The sequence below is a fragment of the Rhincodon typus genome, chromosome 17 (assembly GCF_021869965.1).
Source record: "Rhincodon typus isolate 14 chromosome 17, sRhiTyp1.1, whole genome shotgun sequence".
NCBI classification, from domain to species: domain Eukaryota; kingdom Metazoa; phylum Chordata; class Chondrichthyes; order Orectolobiformes; family Rhincodontidae; genus Rhincodon; species Rhincodon typus.
In genome coordinates, this window is record NC_063348.1 from 14,034,021 (window position 1) to 14,050,880 (window position 16,860).

The window sequence follows — 16,860 nt, forward strand, 5'->3', positions numbered from 1 at the left end:
ACTCTCTCCGTGACTCCCTTGTCCGCTCCACACTCCCCTCCAGCTCCACCACACCCGGCACTTTTCCCTGCAACCGCAGGAAGTGCTACACCTGCCCCCATACCTCCTCCCTCACCCCCATCCCAGGCCCCAAGAAGACTTTCCACATCAAGCAGATGTTCACCTGCACATCTGCCAATGTGGTATACTGCATCCGCTGTACCCGGTGTGGCTTCCTCTACATCGGGGAAACCAAGCGGAGACTCGGGGACCGCTTTGCAGAACACTTACGCTCGGTTCGCAACAAACAACTGCACCTCCCAGTCGCGAACCATTTCAACTCCCCCTCCCATTCCTCAGACGACATGTCCATCCTGGGCCTCCTGCAGTGCCACAACGATGCCACCCGAAGGTTGCAGGAACAGCAACTCATATTCCGCTTGGGAACCCTGCAGCCCAATGGTATCAATGTGGATTTCACAAGTTTCAAAATCTCCCCTCCCCCTACCGCATCCCAAAACCAGTCCAGCTCGTCCCTGCCTCCCTAACCTGTTCTTCCTCCCACCTATCCCCTCCTCCCACCTCAAGCCGCACCTCCATCTCCTACCGACCAACCTCATCCCGCCCCCTTGACCTGTCCGTCCTCCCTGGACTGACCTATCCCCTTCCTAACTCCCTACCTACACTCACCTTTCCTGGCCCCATCCCCGCCTCTTCGACCTGTTTGTTTCCTCTCCACCTATCCTCTCCTCTATCCCTCTTCTATCCGCCTCCCACTCTCTCCCTATTTATTTCAAAACCCCCTTCCCCTCCCCCTTTTCTGATGAAGGGTCTAGGCCCGAAACGTCAGCCTCTCTGCTCCTATGATGCTGCTTGGCCTGCTGTGTTCATCCAGCCCTGCATCTTGTTCTCTCGGATATGACAGCATCTGCAGTTCCTACTATCTCTGGCACCTTTTATGACTTTAGTACATTTTGTGAATACAATGTAATGAACTGCAAGTTGACTCTGACCCTTTTGTTCATTTCACAAGTATAATACCCAAGTCAAACAAGTTTAAATAGAAACTGGTCAAAGTGCCCAAAGCACAGAGAAGGCCTGACAGTGTTGAAGAGGTATGTGAGAGGATTTGTCCATTGTGGCCACACAGAGCTGAACTCGGTGCATCATGGCGAGTTATTTTCAAAAGCAGATAAGCCCCAAAGCCAAATACATATTAATGAAGACCTCATTCCCTGAATGAGCAATAAGAGCAAAGTCAAGATATCATCTCCATGATACTCCAGGGACACATGGGCACTGAACTCATAAAACTTGCTTGTATGGGCTGGCCAAGGATGGTTTGAGATATTCAATGAGTCATGAATGCAGTGAGGCATGTCAAACATATTAATCCCAGCAGTAGAGGGAACCTCTACATCCACTTAATGTCCTTCGACAGAAGTGACAATAGACCTATTCACAGTGCATGGGGCAGATTACATCCTTGTAACAGATTACTCTAAATTTCCCATTGCTCAACAACTTAGTAACACGATCATTGAGACTGCAGCTCAGGTGAGGAATGCTGTTTTCAGTTTATTCAGCATCCCAGAATGGATAGCGTTTGACAATGCACTGCTGGCAAACCGTTTAAAGACCCATGTGGTAATTGGGGACTATATCACATTGGCACCTCACTATCCACATTCCAAATGACAAGTGGGATGCCTGGTATGTACTATCACATCAGTGCTCAACAAGAGCTAAGCAACAAAGTGACATTTTCGAATTAACTTGCTGCAATGCCAGCAGGGAAAGGACTATCATCCCCAGCATAAGCAATGCTAAGAAAGCAACTTGACCCAACAACCAATTACCAAAACATTCCAAGGGACAAGACATTCTTTTTAAAGACAGAGGAATAATGATGACTGAGCAGATGAAAAACTATTGAAACTACGCACTGGACAGAGTGGGAGTTAGAAAAAAAAATATTAAAACTTGGACAGTAGTAAAGAGTTCTGGAAAATGCAGCCAGTTCAGATCATGCAAAGCCATCATGATCATGATGCTACATTGCACAGGACCAGACATCAGCTCAGAGTAATGTCCAATACAACAATTGTGCTCTAAAACAGCGAGGAAGAACAATGATGATTGTGCGGTGATGCCGAGTGACAGCAACTAACAACAAGACAACCTGATGGTCAATGAAGAGCAACTGAAAACAATGTGCACCTCTCCAGACAGGTATACAGTCAACAAAGCAGGGGGAGTTGTTAACCTCCAAAAAATTACATTGGAGTTTGAAATGTTAGTTTTGTAAATGCTGTTTTACCTGTTTGTAACATTATTGGATTGACAACATACCCTTCTGTATAACCATGTAAATCTGGACTTTTTTCATTTTTGGACAAAGGATATCGCATGATCAATTACAATGTTTAAAAGACATTTAGATAAGTACATGAATAGGAAATGTTTGGAGGAATATGGGCCAGGAACAAGCAGGTGGGACTAGTTTAGTTTGGGATTATGTTCGGCATAGACTGGTTGGACCGAAGGGTCTGTTTCCGTGCTGTATGACGCTATGACTCTATGATTCTATATCTCACAGTAAGTATGTCAGTGTACCATTAACAGACATACTCATGATATTGTCACTGGATCATTGCATGTGACCTTATTAGGACATAAAGGTCCCATACTCCACCTTATTGGAGATCATCTGAAGCGTGACAGGTTAATGGAAACATGCTGCCCTGTGTAACCTATCGTATATTGCTACACAAGGCACTTATGTACCTATGAATGTAATTTCTGCACATAATATTTAGCTATAATAAATGCCCATTGGATTCTTCAATAGCACAATATGTACAGTCAGCTCCTTATGTTATGAGGGATAATACTTAGTATTGTCATATCAGATAAATAACCCTGCTGGAGATAAACCCACACCATCAACATTCAGGGGTAAGCAGGGAAAGCAGGTTCCAAGTCTATCTCAGCTGGAACAGGAAATAAACTGGCTTTGGTGTCTTTAGTCAGAACTGTCTACAAGCCATCCAGCCAAGTGTGATACCCAGTCCCATGGCAATGTTGTGAAATAAAATTTGACACATCACCATACCAAGAGATATTAGATGAGCTGATGAGCGTACATTTTAAGGTGTGTGACTTTAGAAGGAAAAGCAGAGAGGTGGAGATGCTTTGGAATGGAATTAGGGTCTAGACAGCTGTAGGTCCAGTCACCAATGCTGGATAGAAAGCCTAGAACTAGGGGCAGCACTGTGGCTCAGTGGTTAGCACTGCTGCTTCTCAATGCCAAGGACCCAGCTTTGGTTCCAGCATTGGGTAGTTATCTGTGCGGAGTTTGCATACTCTCCCCATGCCTGTGAGGGTTTTGTCCGGGTGCTCCAGTTACCTCCCACAGTCCAAGTATGTGCTGGTTAGGTGGATTGGCCATGCTAAGTTGCCCATGGTGTCCAGGGATCTGTAGGCCAGTCCATGGGAAATGCAGGGTTAGAGAGTTAGGGTGGGGGTTTGGGTCTGGTGGGATGGTCTTTAGAGATTCGGTGTGGACTTGATGAGCCAAGTGTCCTGCTCCCACACTGTAGGGATTCTGAGTCAAGGGGGAATACACTCAGGATAAGGGGATATTTAGCACTAAAGTAAATCTTTGGAATTCTTTAGCCCAGAGTGTAGATTATGTTCAAGGCTGAGATCAGTAGAGCTTTTGACTTTGTAGTAACAAGGCAATGTGGGGAAAAGTGGATTCTAGGTCAGGAGTCAGTCATGGTGATATTTAATGGTGAGCAGGCTCAAAAGGCTCTGCTTGCTCAGATTTGCGGTTTGTATGAGGTCCTCATGCTTGTTCTGATGAGCACTTACTTGGTACTTGAAGAGTAAAGCACTAATGGCAGCACCCAGCTCGATCATGAAGACCACCAGAATTAGCATGAAGAACTGAAAGAAGACAGACCACTCTCATTTTAGGTACTGTAAAGATGGCAAACACCAGAAATATATTCTATAGCCCCATCTCCATTTCAGGTTTCTCACCTCACCTCTTTCATTGTAGTGGTAATGATCCACAGAATACTCAGTGGTTTCTAAATTGCACAGAGCAGTTGGTATGGCTGTAAGTGAATGGAACTATCTTGATGTTCACTTAAAGTGGGCACTGAGAGGCCCACACCAGAGCAGATTGAAATCAGACTCATTAACAGATCTTCCTTAAAGAGGATACTGGAAATCCCAGGGATTGGAGCACTGGGCAGTTCTAGTAAAGAGTTAGTTGAATGGGTTTATTGGGTTTTGCCATTTGTCAGATGGTTTTGAAGTTACACTCTGGGCCGAATGCTCTCTTAGTCTGGCTGACCATTGATCAGATCTTTGGCAGTGTGTGTGAGGGGGTGGGGGGACAGAGGGTGGCATCATTTCCCTGGGGGCAGCTTACTGCCCATCTGTTGTCTTTGAAAGCATTTAAATCATCAGCATTGAACAGTGACCTGGTGAACAGGGAACTGACCCAAATGGAGCAGGTAAATGAGCCCTTCTCTGGCGGCGATAACAGCTAAGGCTACTTTCCTGCCTCTCAACACCCTGACATGACAATGTCCACCCTTGAGAATAATCGTTCTGAAGGACAGGGTGGGTTGGTTATGGAAGTAACAACTTGAGTTTTAGCTGTGCCACTTCTTCCCTCAGTGGGACTTTATAAATCCAACTGATCCCTATCGGCAAGACATCAACCAAACCCCAAGTGCCTGATGATCCCACTGAGACTGTGGGATCTGTGATTCATGATAAGACTGCTCATCACTGCACATTCTGACACATTGACACACCAACATCATGCACCATGCTTAACCTATAACGTTATTAACTTTATAAATTGCAAGAAAACATGAACTGAAGAAAACGAGGCAGACTTACAAGCATCAACAGACCCCTGCTTTCCCGGTAGGCTGCAACACTTCCCAGTATTCCAAGAATGAGGAGCACAATAGATAAAATAATAACATAAACTGTTCCAGCGAAGATCACCGTATTGATTGACACAATGTGTCTAATTTCAGAGGGGTGGAGTAACAGCAATAGTGCAACTGCCAGAAGGAGAAGTCCACTTAGCTGTAACACAATGACACAATCATCAGGCCCATCCCATAATGCTATAAAACAAATATCATCCAACACGAACAGAGCTTAGGTTTTGAGAACAGAGTTGGTCAGGTGGAAGGACTATCAGTTGGGGAGCACTGTGCCAAAAGCGATCTTAATTCAGTTGGATTTGTGTGGTTATATTGAAAAAAAAAGCAAAGACAGACCAGGGATAAAAGTTTTCAAGTTGTAAAAAGTTATTTATACTGAGCTGAGATTTGATTGAGCTAAAATGAACTGAGAACAGATACTTAAAGGTATATCATTGTCAACTTACAGGGAGACATTCAAGAAGGCTATCTTGAGGGATCAGAGCATGTATGTTTCCTTAACGATAAAGGGTAGAACTAACAAATCCAGAGACCCCGGATCACAAGGAAATCTAAGGAGAGGATAGAGAAAAATTCTGACAAATACTAAGGGCCCAAAGCGCTGCTAAAAACCTAAAGCTGTGATTGTGCTGAAATGGAAAAGCAAAATAGGCTAATAAAGAGAAGGCACAAAAATACATCGGCAATTAAAATGAAGGCAAATTCGAAGACTTTTAATGAATACTTAAAGAACAACAGCGTGACTAGAGAAAATGCTGATCTATCAGGGAATTTAAAGCTAACCTTTATGTGAACACTTTACATCTGTCTTCCCAAAAGAGGTGGAGAGTACAGAGATTACAATCAACAAGGAGGAGTGCAAAATATTGGCTGAAATTAACATCATGAGAGGAAATATCAAGGAGTTTAACATCTTTGAAAGTAAAAAGGTTCCCAGGCACAGATGAAATGAATCGTAGGCTGTTAAGGATAGAAATAACAGACACACTTTCTAATACCCTCCAGCTACATGCATGGTGCAAAAGGACTGTAGGATAATTAACATTGTACCATTATTTAAAAAGGGAGAAAGTGATAGACCAAAGTCTTTACAGCCTACCTCAGGGATAGGAAAATTGTTGAAAAATATTCAACAGGAATAAATCTTCATTTAGAAAGACACAGCTTAGCAGCTTGTTGAGGGAGTGTCCTATGTGAGCAATATAATTGAATATTCTGAGGCAGCAACAAGGTGGGTCAATGAGCGTAGTACATTTGAAATATTTTTGTGGATTTTTGCAAGGCTTTTGACAAGGTCCATCAGGGCAGATGGGCTGTGAAAGTAAAAGACAATGGGATCCAAGGAAAAGTGGCAAACTGAATTCAAATTTGGCTCAGACTCAAGAAGCACAGGGTAATGGTCAATGGGTATTTGTGTGACTGGAAGACTGTTTCCAGTAGTGTTCTACAGGCTCAGTATTAGGTCCATTGCCATTTGTGATACAGGTCAATAAATGAATGCAAAAGGTATGATTCAGAAGTTGCAGATGACAGTGCACTTGGTAGTGAAGAAGAAAGTGACAGACTGCAAGAAGATATTAATTAGGTCAGTGGGCTGATGAGTGCCAGAAGGAGTTTAATTTGGATAAATGCAAGGTATTGCATTTTTCTAAAACAAACAAGGTCAACGCTTATATAATTAAAAGTAAGGCCTTGGGTAGTGTTGTAGAACAGGTAGACCTTGGGGTTCAGGTACATAATTCTATGAAGTTCGCATCACAGGTAGATAGGGTGGTTAAGAAGGCATTTAGCACACTTGCCTTCATTGCTCAGATCTTTGAGTCTAGGAGTTGGGACATCATGTTGAGGTTGTACAGGAATTGGTGGGGCCTCTTCAGGAGTGCTGTGTCTAGTTCAGGTCACCCTGTTATAGGAAGGATACTATTAAGCTAGATGAGGGTTCAGAAAATATTTACAAGGATGTTGCTGGGAATGGAGGGTTTGAGTTAAAAGGAGAGGCTGGATAGGTTGGAACTTTTTTCACTGGAGCATAGGAGGTTGAGGTGTGACGTTATAGAGGATTATAAAATCATAAGGAGTATAGATAAGGTGAATGGCAAGTGTCTATTCCCTAGCATGCGGGGTTTCAAGACTAGGAGGCATATTTTTAAGGTGAGAGGAGAAAAATTTAAAAAAGATATGAGGGGCAATTTTTTTTACACAGAGACTGTTTCATGAGTGGAATGAACTTCCAGACGAAATGGTGGATGTGGATTCAGTTACAGTATTTAAAAGATATTTGGATAAGTACATGAATAAGAAATGTTTGGAGGGATATGGTCCAAGTGTAGGCAGGTGGGACCAACTCTTCAAATTTACGTTCTGAGTCACTGTGACACTGGAGGAGGCTGAGGACGGACACGGTGGAGGGGGAGTGGGGCGGGGAGTTGAAATGGGTGGCGACCGGGAGGTTAGGCTGGCCAAACGGCCACCTAGTCTACGTTTGGTCTCACCGACATAGATAAGACCACATTGGGAGCCCCTGATGCAATAGGCTAGGTTGGAGGAGACGCAGGTGAAGCTCTGTCTCACCTGGAAGGACTATTTAGGGCCCTGGATGGAGGTGAGGGAGGTGGTGTGTGGGCAGGTGTTGCATCTTTTACGGTTACAGGGGAAGGTACCAGGTGGGTTGAAGTGGTTGGTGGGGAGTGTGGCGTGAACTAAGAAGTGCAGTTGCCTTGAGACCCATCCAACTTTCATCAGGGGTATGTTTAAAACATAGCTTAAGCACTTTGCACTGATGAGAAGATCTAAACTTGCTGGAGTTTTTAGAAGGGATAGATTATCCTTTTGGAGAGGGCCAAAAATTGGTAAAGGGATCATAAAGTATTATGCAACGATAGCTTGGAGATGCCATGAGTTGACATGGATGGGGCACGGTCAGATTGGAGGGTGTGAGGAGATATTGCCTGGACTGAGAAATGGAGGTCTGATGGGAAGGTTGGATAGATATTGGTGAGTTTCTTTGACTGAGGAAGCGTGAGAGGAGCCTTGCTTTTGGGTAGTTGAAATATATGGCAAATGTTCATCATTATGGACTGCCTGGATATTGTTTTGGTGGCATTGTAGAGATTTGATCTGATTCATTGAGAGTGGGATCACTTTGCTCTGTTTAATCACATGTTGCTTGCACTGTTTAACATGCATCTAGTCCTGTGTCTTGACCTTACCAGCTAGGCACTTAGTTCACAGCATGCCTCTGTGATTCCTCTGCCTGCCCATCCTCTGCTCCTGACAGGAATTGGGGGCATCTCCTGGCTTTGTGTAATGATCAGGTAGGGTTACAGGCCCTGAGGTATTCCACAAGATTGATGAAGGGAGTTGGAGCATTGACAGAAAGATACAGTTGAACAAATATGACTGGCAGGGAATGGTTTGACTGGTTTACGAGACATGTCTCCCTACTTTGACACCAGTAGACTCCCAAACCCTTATGCGTTAGTGACGAGTACTTTGTAGGCTGAGCAAAAAAGTTAAATTGCAAGTTTAAAGGCAAGGGAAACAGCTATCAGAACAAGAGTCAGAAGTAGAGTGGAGCTGAATGAGACAACTCAATCGGGGCTCATGGATCCATATGGGCACAGCTCATTGAAAGTGGAGAGAGTAGTTAATAAAGCATACACTGTTCATGGCTTTATTAATAGGGGCATAAAGAGAGTTGTACAAGACACTTGTTAGATTCTCAGTTGGATTACAAGAATGGTTCCAAGTTTGAGAAACTTCAGCCATGAGGATGGATGAAGATGTTGGGACTGTTGTCCTTGGAGAAAAGAAAGACAAGAGATTAGGTAAAGATTTGCAAAATCATGAGTGGACTGGACAGAGGAGATAAGGAGAAACTGTTCCTGCTTGTAAAAGTAAAAAAAAGAATGAGAGGTGCGTAAATTAAAGTGATGTGCAAATGAAACAAAGATGATGTGAGAAAAATAATCTGATTCGCCCAGCCAGTAGTGAGGATATGGAATACACTGCTTGGAAATGTGGTGGAGGCAGGCACGATGGAGGTACTCAAGAGGGGCATTGAATAATTATTTGGATAGAAATGGTGCACAGGGATATAGGGAAAAGGGAGGAGATTGGCACTAGGGAATAGAACTGGTGCAGGCATGACGGGGCAAATGGCTGCCACCTGCCAATTCTGTGATGGTGTGAATTACATTGAGTAATGCGAGAGGAATCTCCTGCATTATATCCCATCATGCAGGATGTCTCCACTCCAAGTTTCTGGGGTGTCTAACTATGCACACTCTGCACCAACATCTCCAACATGTTCTCAAGTGGAGCAGGAAGTTGCTTTCTGCTTCAGGATCACCTCAAACATGAATAATTTACTCTCAACGAAACTGTCCCTTCAATAAAATTCAGAGCAACACTTGAAGAACTGGACAGCTCGCACAGGCAAGGCTTGCATCTCTCTTCCACAGCTCCCATCACAGCACCTCTCGGAGACATGACAAGCTGCTCATAATCTCTCAAACTCACTTACACAGATCAGAATATTAAAGGCAACCATCAAATATTTGACACGTTCAAAGCGGCCCATCTTAAGTCATTGGCAACCGTGATTCCTCACTGTGAATGAGCTTCTGAAATCTGCTGGGAAAGAAAGCAAAGAAATGATTTATAAAATAACCTCTTCAGATTCAGAGATCAACTACTGATGTGATCCCTTGTCTTTATTTTATGCTCACTCAACAAGTCACCTCTTAACTCAAAGATAACACCAAAAGTGGTTCTCAACCATGGCATAGATTAGACAGCGGTTGGCAATGTCTGCATTGTGTTCATCAATAACTTTCTCTCCATCATAAGGTCAGAAATGGGGATGTTTGCTTATGATTGCATAGTGTTCAGCACCATTTATGACTCCTCAGATACTGAAGCAGCCCATGTTCAAATGCAACAAGATCTGGACGATATCCAGGCTTCGGCTGATAAGTGGCAAGTAAGATTCACACCACACAAATGCCAGGGCTATGATGATCACCTATAAAAGACCATCTAATCATTGCCCCTTGGCATTCAACAGTGCTACCATCACTAAATGCTCCACTATCAATATCCTGAGCTTACCATTGACCATAAACTCAATTGTTCTCACCATATAAACAGGAGCAGGTCAGAGGCTAGGAATACTGTAGCAGTAACTCACCACTCTCCAAAACCTGTCCACCACCCACAAGGGACAAGTCAGAAATGTGATGGAATACTCTCATTTCCCTGGATAGGTGCAGCTCCAATACCCAAGAAGCTTGACACCATCCAGGACAAAGCAACCCATTTGATTCACATCACACCCAGAAGCATCCATTCTATCCACTGTCAACACTCAGTAGCAGCAGTGAGTACTATCTACAAGATACACTGCAGAAATTCACCAAAGATCCTCAGACAGCACCTTCCAAACACATGACCACCTCCATCTAGAAGGACAAGGGCAGCAGATACATAGGAACACCACCCCCTGCAAGGTTGCCCTCCAAGCCACTCACCATCCTGACTTGGAAATATATCTCCACTCCTTCAGTGTCCCTGGGTTAAAATCCTGGAATTCAGTCCCAAACAGCATTCTGGGTCTACCTACACTGACATGGACTGCAGCGGTTCAAGGATGCAGCTCACCACCACCTTCTCAAGGGCAGCTGGGGATGGGCAATAAATGCTGGCCCAGCCAGTGACACCCATGTCCTACCAGTGAATGAAAAAAAGGTGCTCACATGCAACAAGTACCATCTTTGTAGCCAGATCTAATTGTTATAAAACACGCTGGGAGTTCACTGGGAGGGTAGCAAGGCTGGTGAGATAGCTGCTACTTAAAGGCACACTGTAAGACCTTCGAGCTTTTATCTCAATTTGAAGGGGGATGAGGGTGGGTGTGTGGAAACACTGTGGAACAATAGGTTAGAATTCTTTGCTCACAAATGAAGCACAGAGGGATCCCACAGGTTGGGTGAAGCGGCAGGAATGTGGCACTTATCTCCTTCAGTGGGCAACCAGCTGCCAATCCCCCTGATTGACTATACAGTCCCGCAAGCACTATCCAGGACTAACCAAGTCTGCCCATCTCCCTCCGTTTGACCACACAACCCCGCAAGATTTCACACTTTCCAGAGCATCACCGAATCAACCTGGCTCTGTCTGCCTCTCACGTCAGGAGGATTCATTTCCCTGCAGCTCCATTCTGCCTGCACCTGCTACTAACCTTCACAACATTGTATTCCCCAGCTTGCTGCTCAGACCCATCACAGAGCATGAAATGCTAATCCATTTGGTGTTCTCAGAGCATTGGTTAACCCCACTAACAGGGAACTCAATACCACAAGGAGTAGCAACTGAGATTGATGTATATCCAGGGGAAAACTGGATGAACACAAGAGGGAGAAGAAAATATCTGAATATGAGAGGGTTGAAAAAGAGGGATCAGGGAGGTTCAAGTGGTGCATAAAATCTGGTATCATCTGGATGGGCTGAATGGCCTGTTTCTGCCTATGAACTGTAAATAATTGCTTTCCTCCCAGGGGATCAGAAACGTAACAGGAGAGAGGTATACTAACACAGGGGGCTCCTACAGCTCTGCAAGCTGACAGTAGTGAAGAAGATCATCCAGAAAAAGGGCATGCAACATTGAACATAGTTGAGCTAGAGGCAAGGAACAGCAGGGTGTTGTGCATTTTCCCTTCCTTATTCATTCTTTTTCACATTTCACTCTGCAATCACACAGCAAGATGCACCGCCTAGTCAGCTGACAGTGCTTGTCCTGACATCAATGCTCTTCCTCCTTGACTCTGTCCTTTACCAGGTATTTCAATGCACTCGGACCCTCACATTGAGCTGGACAACACTATAGAACACGTTCTGTCTCTAACTCTCATCCATCTGAGTGGCAGCACACAAATCATCAGCCTGCATTGCATTCACAGTGAGTTAGAGAGATCTGCACACGTGAGTAGGAGCAAGTTCCTCAGGGGGCTAAGGAAATTTGGCATCTCACAATGACTCTTAATAATTTTTATAGACACACCAAAGAAAGCATCCTATCTGGATGCATCACAGCGTGATTTGGCAACTGCTCTTCCCAAGACAAGAAACTACAGAGTGTTGTAAATGCAGCCCAGTCCATCATGCAAACCAGCCTTCCATCCATTGACTCCCTCTACAGTTCCCGCTGCCTCAGGAAAGCAGCCAACATAATAAAAAAATCCCTCCCACCCCAGTTATACTCTCTTCCACCTTTTCCATCAGGCAGCTGATACAAAAGTTTGAAAGCACATACAAACAGATTCAAAGACAGCTTCTTCAGATTTTATGGGTAGACCTCTCATATATTACAGTTGATCTTTCTCTGCACTTTCTCTGTAGCTATAACACTATATTCTGCATTCTGTTCTTTTGCCCTGATGTACTTACGTAAATTATGATTTGCCTATAGAGCACGCAAAGCAACACTTTTCACTCGGTATCTCGGTACATGTGACAACAATAAATAAAATCAAAGTGTGCAGGGGTGAGAGGCCAGCTCTCTGAAGGAAAGGCTAGCTTGTGTATAGGACATAGCTATACCCGTTAGACACCTCATCTTTAAAGTGTAGCATTCCTCTGTGCAGCATCAGTCATTTAAACTTTTATGAGGGACCTGCTGCAGCTGGTCAGAGATTGTAGAAGAGCCCACAATCAACTTTTGTGTGGTTTGGTGGAGTCTCTTCATGTCACCCCAGGTTCTATTACCAACTCCCTCAAACCTGTGTCTTCGAGTTCCCAATCTTGCTGCCATTGGAAACAGTTTCCCTGTATTTATGCCAACAAAATCTATTGAATTTTTAATCTCTTAAATCTTCCTTGAAATAACTCAGTTCAATGGAGAACAATCCTAGACAGTCTAATCTGCCCCAAGTAGCTGCACATAGGTTGCCCAACAAACCTATAGGCTTTGCCCATGTTCCAAGCCCTCTGAATGCACCCATCTGGCTCAGGTGGTTGTTAATATTTCCTGGCTCAACTGGGGAGCACTATTTTTAACTTATTTGTGAGACATGGCTGGGCCAGCATTTTTGCTCATCCCTAGTTGCCCCTTGAGAAGTTGGTGGTGAGCTGCCTTCTTGAACCGCTGCAGTCCACTTGCTGTAAGTAGACAATGCCTTTAGGGAGGGAATTTCAGGAGGATTTTGATCTAGCAACACTAAAGGAATGGCAATATATTTCCAAGGCAGGATGGTGAGTGGCTTGTATGGAAACTTGCAAATGATGGTGTTCCCAAGTATCTGTTGCCCTTTTCCTTCTAGATGATTGACTTACAGATTTGGAAGGTGCTGTCTAAGGAGTTGTAGAACCAGTGTACACCCAGTGTACGTTCTCACAACAAATGCTCACAACCAGCTTTTAGTGGGGAATCCAACTTACTTGTCCTCATCAGGCTATAAGCCAGCCCCATTTTCCACATTCACAGTTTTGGTAATGAACTGTAAATAGCACTAACATTGGTTGCTCTGTACCATTACATTTGGAGTTATCATTTGTACTTACACCAAATCTCTTGGAATTTAGATTGTTTTTAGATTGTTACAGAGTTATGCCTCAATAACAGCCTCCAGAGCTGAGCTACAGAGACCACAACTGAAAGAGTAGAGCAAAACCAATTAGTTCTGTATCTCCAAACACCATAAAGTCCTACCTGTGTATAAGAGCAGATAACAATCTGAGGGTCAAGAGATTTCAGAGCAGCAATCACATCAAGTTCTTCTCAACTCTTCTTTCCTATGGGGTTAAACCAAATGTCTGTTAGTGGCAGGTTAGTTATTAAAATTGTACATAGCATCTTAACAAGACAAAGATGATATTAATAAAAGTGCTAACAGTTTAAAAAGAGCCCGGGATATCAACCAGCTTTAGGGAACATGAAAGCAAGAAATTAGACAATCTGAAGTTAAGCTGTGACAGTGTTCAATATTCTACCATTATTACGCTCACTGATATACTTCAGTGCAGCAGCGATGAGGAAATGGATGATGGAAAACCACACATTCCACAGGCATGAGCAGCAAATTCAGACTGACAGTTCACTGCAGGAGTCAGGCACTGTTAGGAAAGCTGCCTTTCTGATGAAATGCTTGAGTTTGATTTATTGTTGTCACATGTACTGAGATAGAGTGAAAAGTGTAGTTTTGCATGCTCTACAGGCAGATCGTTCCACATAAAATTGCATAAGGGTAACAGAACAGAGTGCTGAATACACTGTTACAGCTAGAGAGAAGGTAAAGAAAGAGAGGTCAGAATTAACATTTGAGAGGTCCATTCAAATGTTTGATAACAGCAGGGAAGAAGGTGTTCTTAAATCTTAAAATGCAATCAAACTTTTATATCTTCTGCCTGACAGAAGAGGTTGGAAGAGAGTATAACTGGGTTAGGAGGGGTCTTTGATTAAGTTAGTTGCTTTCCTGAGGCAGCAAGAAGTGTAGATGGAGTCAGTAGATGGAAGGCTGGTTTGTGTGACGGACTGGGCTGTGTTCATAACTCTGTATTTTCTTGCGGTCTTGGGAAGAGCAGTTGCCATGCAATGCTGTGATACATCCAGACAGGATGCTTTCTATGGTACGTCTATAAAAATTGGTAAGAGCCTTTGCAGACATGCCAAATTTCCTCAGCTTCCTGAGGAAGTACAGGCATTGCTATGCTTTCTTGACCGTTGTGTCGATGTGGGTGGACGAGGGCAGATTGTTGGTGATCATCACTCCCAGGAACTTGACACTGTTAACCATCTCCACCTCAACACCATTGATGCAGTCAGGGGCATGCCCTCCACACTGCTCCCTGAAATCAATGACCAGCTCCTTCATTTTGCAGATGTCGATGGAGAGTTTGCTGTCTTCACACCATGCCACTAAGCACTCAATCTCTTTCCTGTACTCTACCTCATTGTTGTTTGAGATCTGACCTACAATGGAGGTGTCAACAGCAAACTTGTAAATGGAGTTGGGGTGGACTTTGGTCACACAGTCATGAGTGTATAAGGAGTATAGTGGGGGCTGAGTACGCAGACTTATGGGGCACCAGTGTTGCAGATTATGGTGGAGGAGGTGTTCTCACCTATTCTTACTGATTGTTATCTATGGATCAGGAAGTTGAGGATCCAGATACAGGGGGGAGAGCCAAGACCTAGGTCTCAAAGTTTAGCAATGAATTTGTTTGGAACTAAGGTGTTGAAGGCAGAACTGTAATCAATAAGTAGGAGTCTGATGTAGGTGTTCTTAATATTCAGATGTTCCAAGGATGAGCGTAGGGCCAGGGAGATTGCGTCTGCTGGTGACCTGTTGCAACAGTAGACGAATTGAAGAGGAGCAAGGCATTTGGTAGGCTGGAGCTGACATGAGCCATGATTAACCTCTCGAAGGACTTCACAATAATGGAGATCAGAGCCACCGGATAGCAGTCTTTGAGGCATGCTGCATGATTTTCTTTGGTACCGACATGATGATATATAGAACATAGAACAGTACGGCACAGTACAGGCCCTTCGGTCCATGATGTTGTGCTGACCTATTATCCTACTAAGATCAAACTACCCTGCATACCCTACATTATACTATCATCCATGTGCCTATCCAAGATTCACTTAAAAGTCTCTAAAGGATCTGACTCCACTACCACCCTCGGCAGCACATTCCACACGCCCACCACTCTCTGTGTGAAGAACCTACCTCTGATATCTACCCTATACCTTCCTCCAATCACCTTAAAATTATGACCCCTTGTAATAGGCATTTCCGCCCCGGGAAAAAGTCTCTGGCTATCCACCTTATCTATGCCTCTCATCATCTTGTACACCTCTATCAAGTCACCACTCATCCTTCTTCACTCCAATAAAAAAAGCCCTAGCTCCCTCAACCTTTCCTCATAAGACCTGCCCTCCAGTCCAGGCAGCATCCTGGTAAATCTCCTCCGCACTCTCTCTAAAGCTTCCACATCCTTCCTTTCATGAGGCAACCAGAACTGAACACAATATTCCGAATGTGATCTAACCAGAGTTTTACAGAGCTGCAACATAACCTCACAGCTCTTAAACTCAATTCCCCTGCCAATGAAAGCCAACACACCATATGCCTTCTTTACAACCCTATCAACTTGGGTAGCAACTTTGAGGGATCTATGGACGTGGACCCCAAGATCCCTCTGTTCCTCCACACTGCTGAGAATCCTGCCACTAACCCTGTATTCTGCATTCAAATTCGACCTTCCAAAATGAATCACTTCACACTTTTCTGGGTTGAATTCCATCTGCCACTTCTTTGCCCAGCTCTGCGTTCTGTCAATGTCCCGTTGCAACCTACAACAGCCCTCCCCACTATCCACAACTCCACCAAGCTTCGTGTCATCAGCAAACTTACTAACCTACCCTTCCAAATCCTCATCCAAGTCATTTATAAAGATCACAAAGAGCAGAGGTCCCAGAACAGATCCCTGCGGAGCATCACTGGTCACTGAGCTCCAGGCTGAATACTTCCCATCTACTACCCTCTGTCTTCTACTGGACAGCTAATGGTGGTCTTCTTGAAGCAGTTGGGGACTTCAGATCATAGTAAGGGATGGTTAAAGATGTCAGAGAATATGTCTGCCAGCTGGCTCACACAGGATCTGAGCACATGGTCAGGACCCCATTGGGCCGGTCGCTTTCCATGGGTTTATTCTCAAGAAGATATAATGCCTGCAACGATGACCATGGGTACAGGTTCTTCTGAGGCTTCTAGGATAGGTGACATTGCTTCATTGACCATCTGTTCATACTGAGTGTAGAATGCATTGAGCTCATCCTATAGGGATGTACTACCTACAATTCTTAGAATCCCTTAGAATGCATATAGTGTGAAAACAG

The 16,860-nt window shown here is 44.1% G+C and overlaps 1 protein-coding gene across 5 annotated transcripts in view; it reads right to left on the reverse strand.

Annotated features, from left to right (window-relative positions):
- LOC109924018 (tetraspanin-18-like) overlaps positions 1 to 16,860 on the reverse strand; it is a 77,314-nt gene that overhangs the window by 17,894 nt on the left and 42,560 nt on the right. For 3 of the 5 annotated variants that reach the window (XM_048607174.1, XM_048607176.1, XM_048607172.1), the window contains 4 exons: positions 13,666 to 13,748; positions 9,484 to 9,590; positions 4,903 to 5,097; positions 3,856 to 3,930 (listed from right to left, as the gene is read on the reverse strand). In XM_048607174.1, coding sequence (XP_048463131.1) covers positions 3,856 to 3,930; positions 4,903 to 5,097; positions 9,484 to 9,540 — 327 coding nt within the window. In that variant the 5' untranslated portion in view covers positions 9,541 to 9,590; positions 13,666 to 13,748. Of the gene's footprint in view, positions 1 to 3,855; positions 3,931 to 4,902; positions 5,098 to 9,483; positions 9,594 to 13,665; positions 13,749 to 16,860 lie in introns of all 5 variants that reach the window. The other 2 variants (XM_048607175.1, XM_048607173.1) reach the window with 1 other exon arrangement.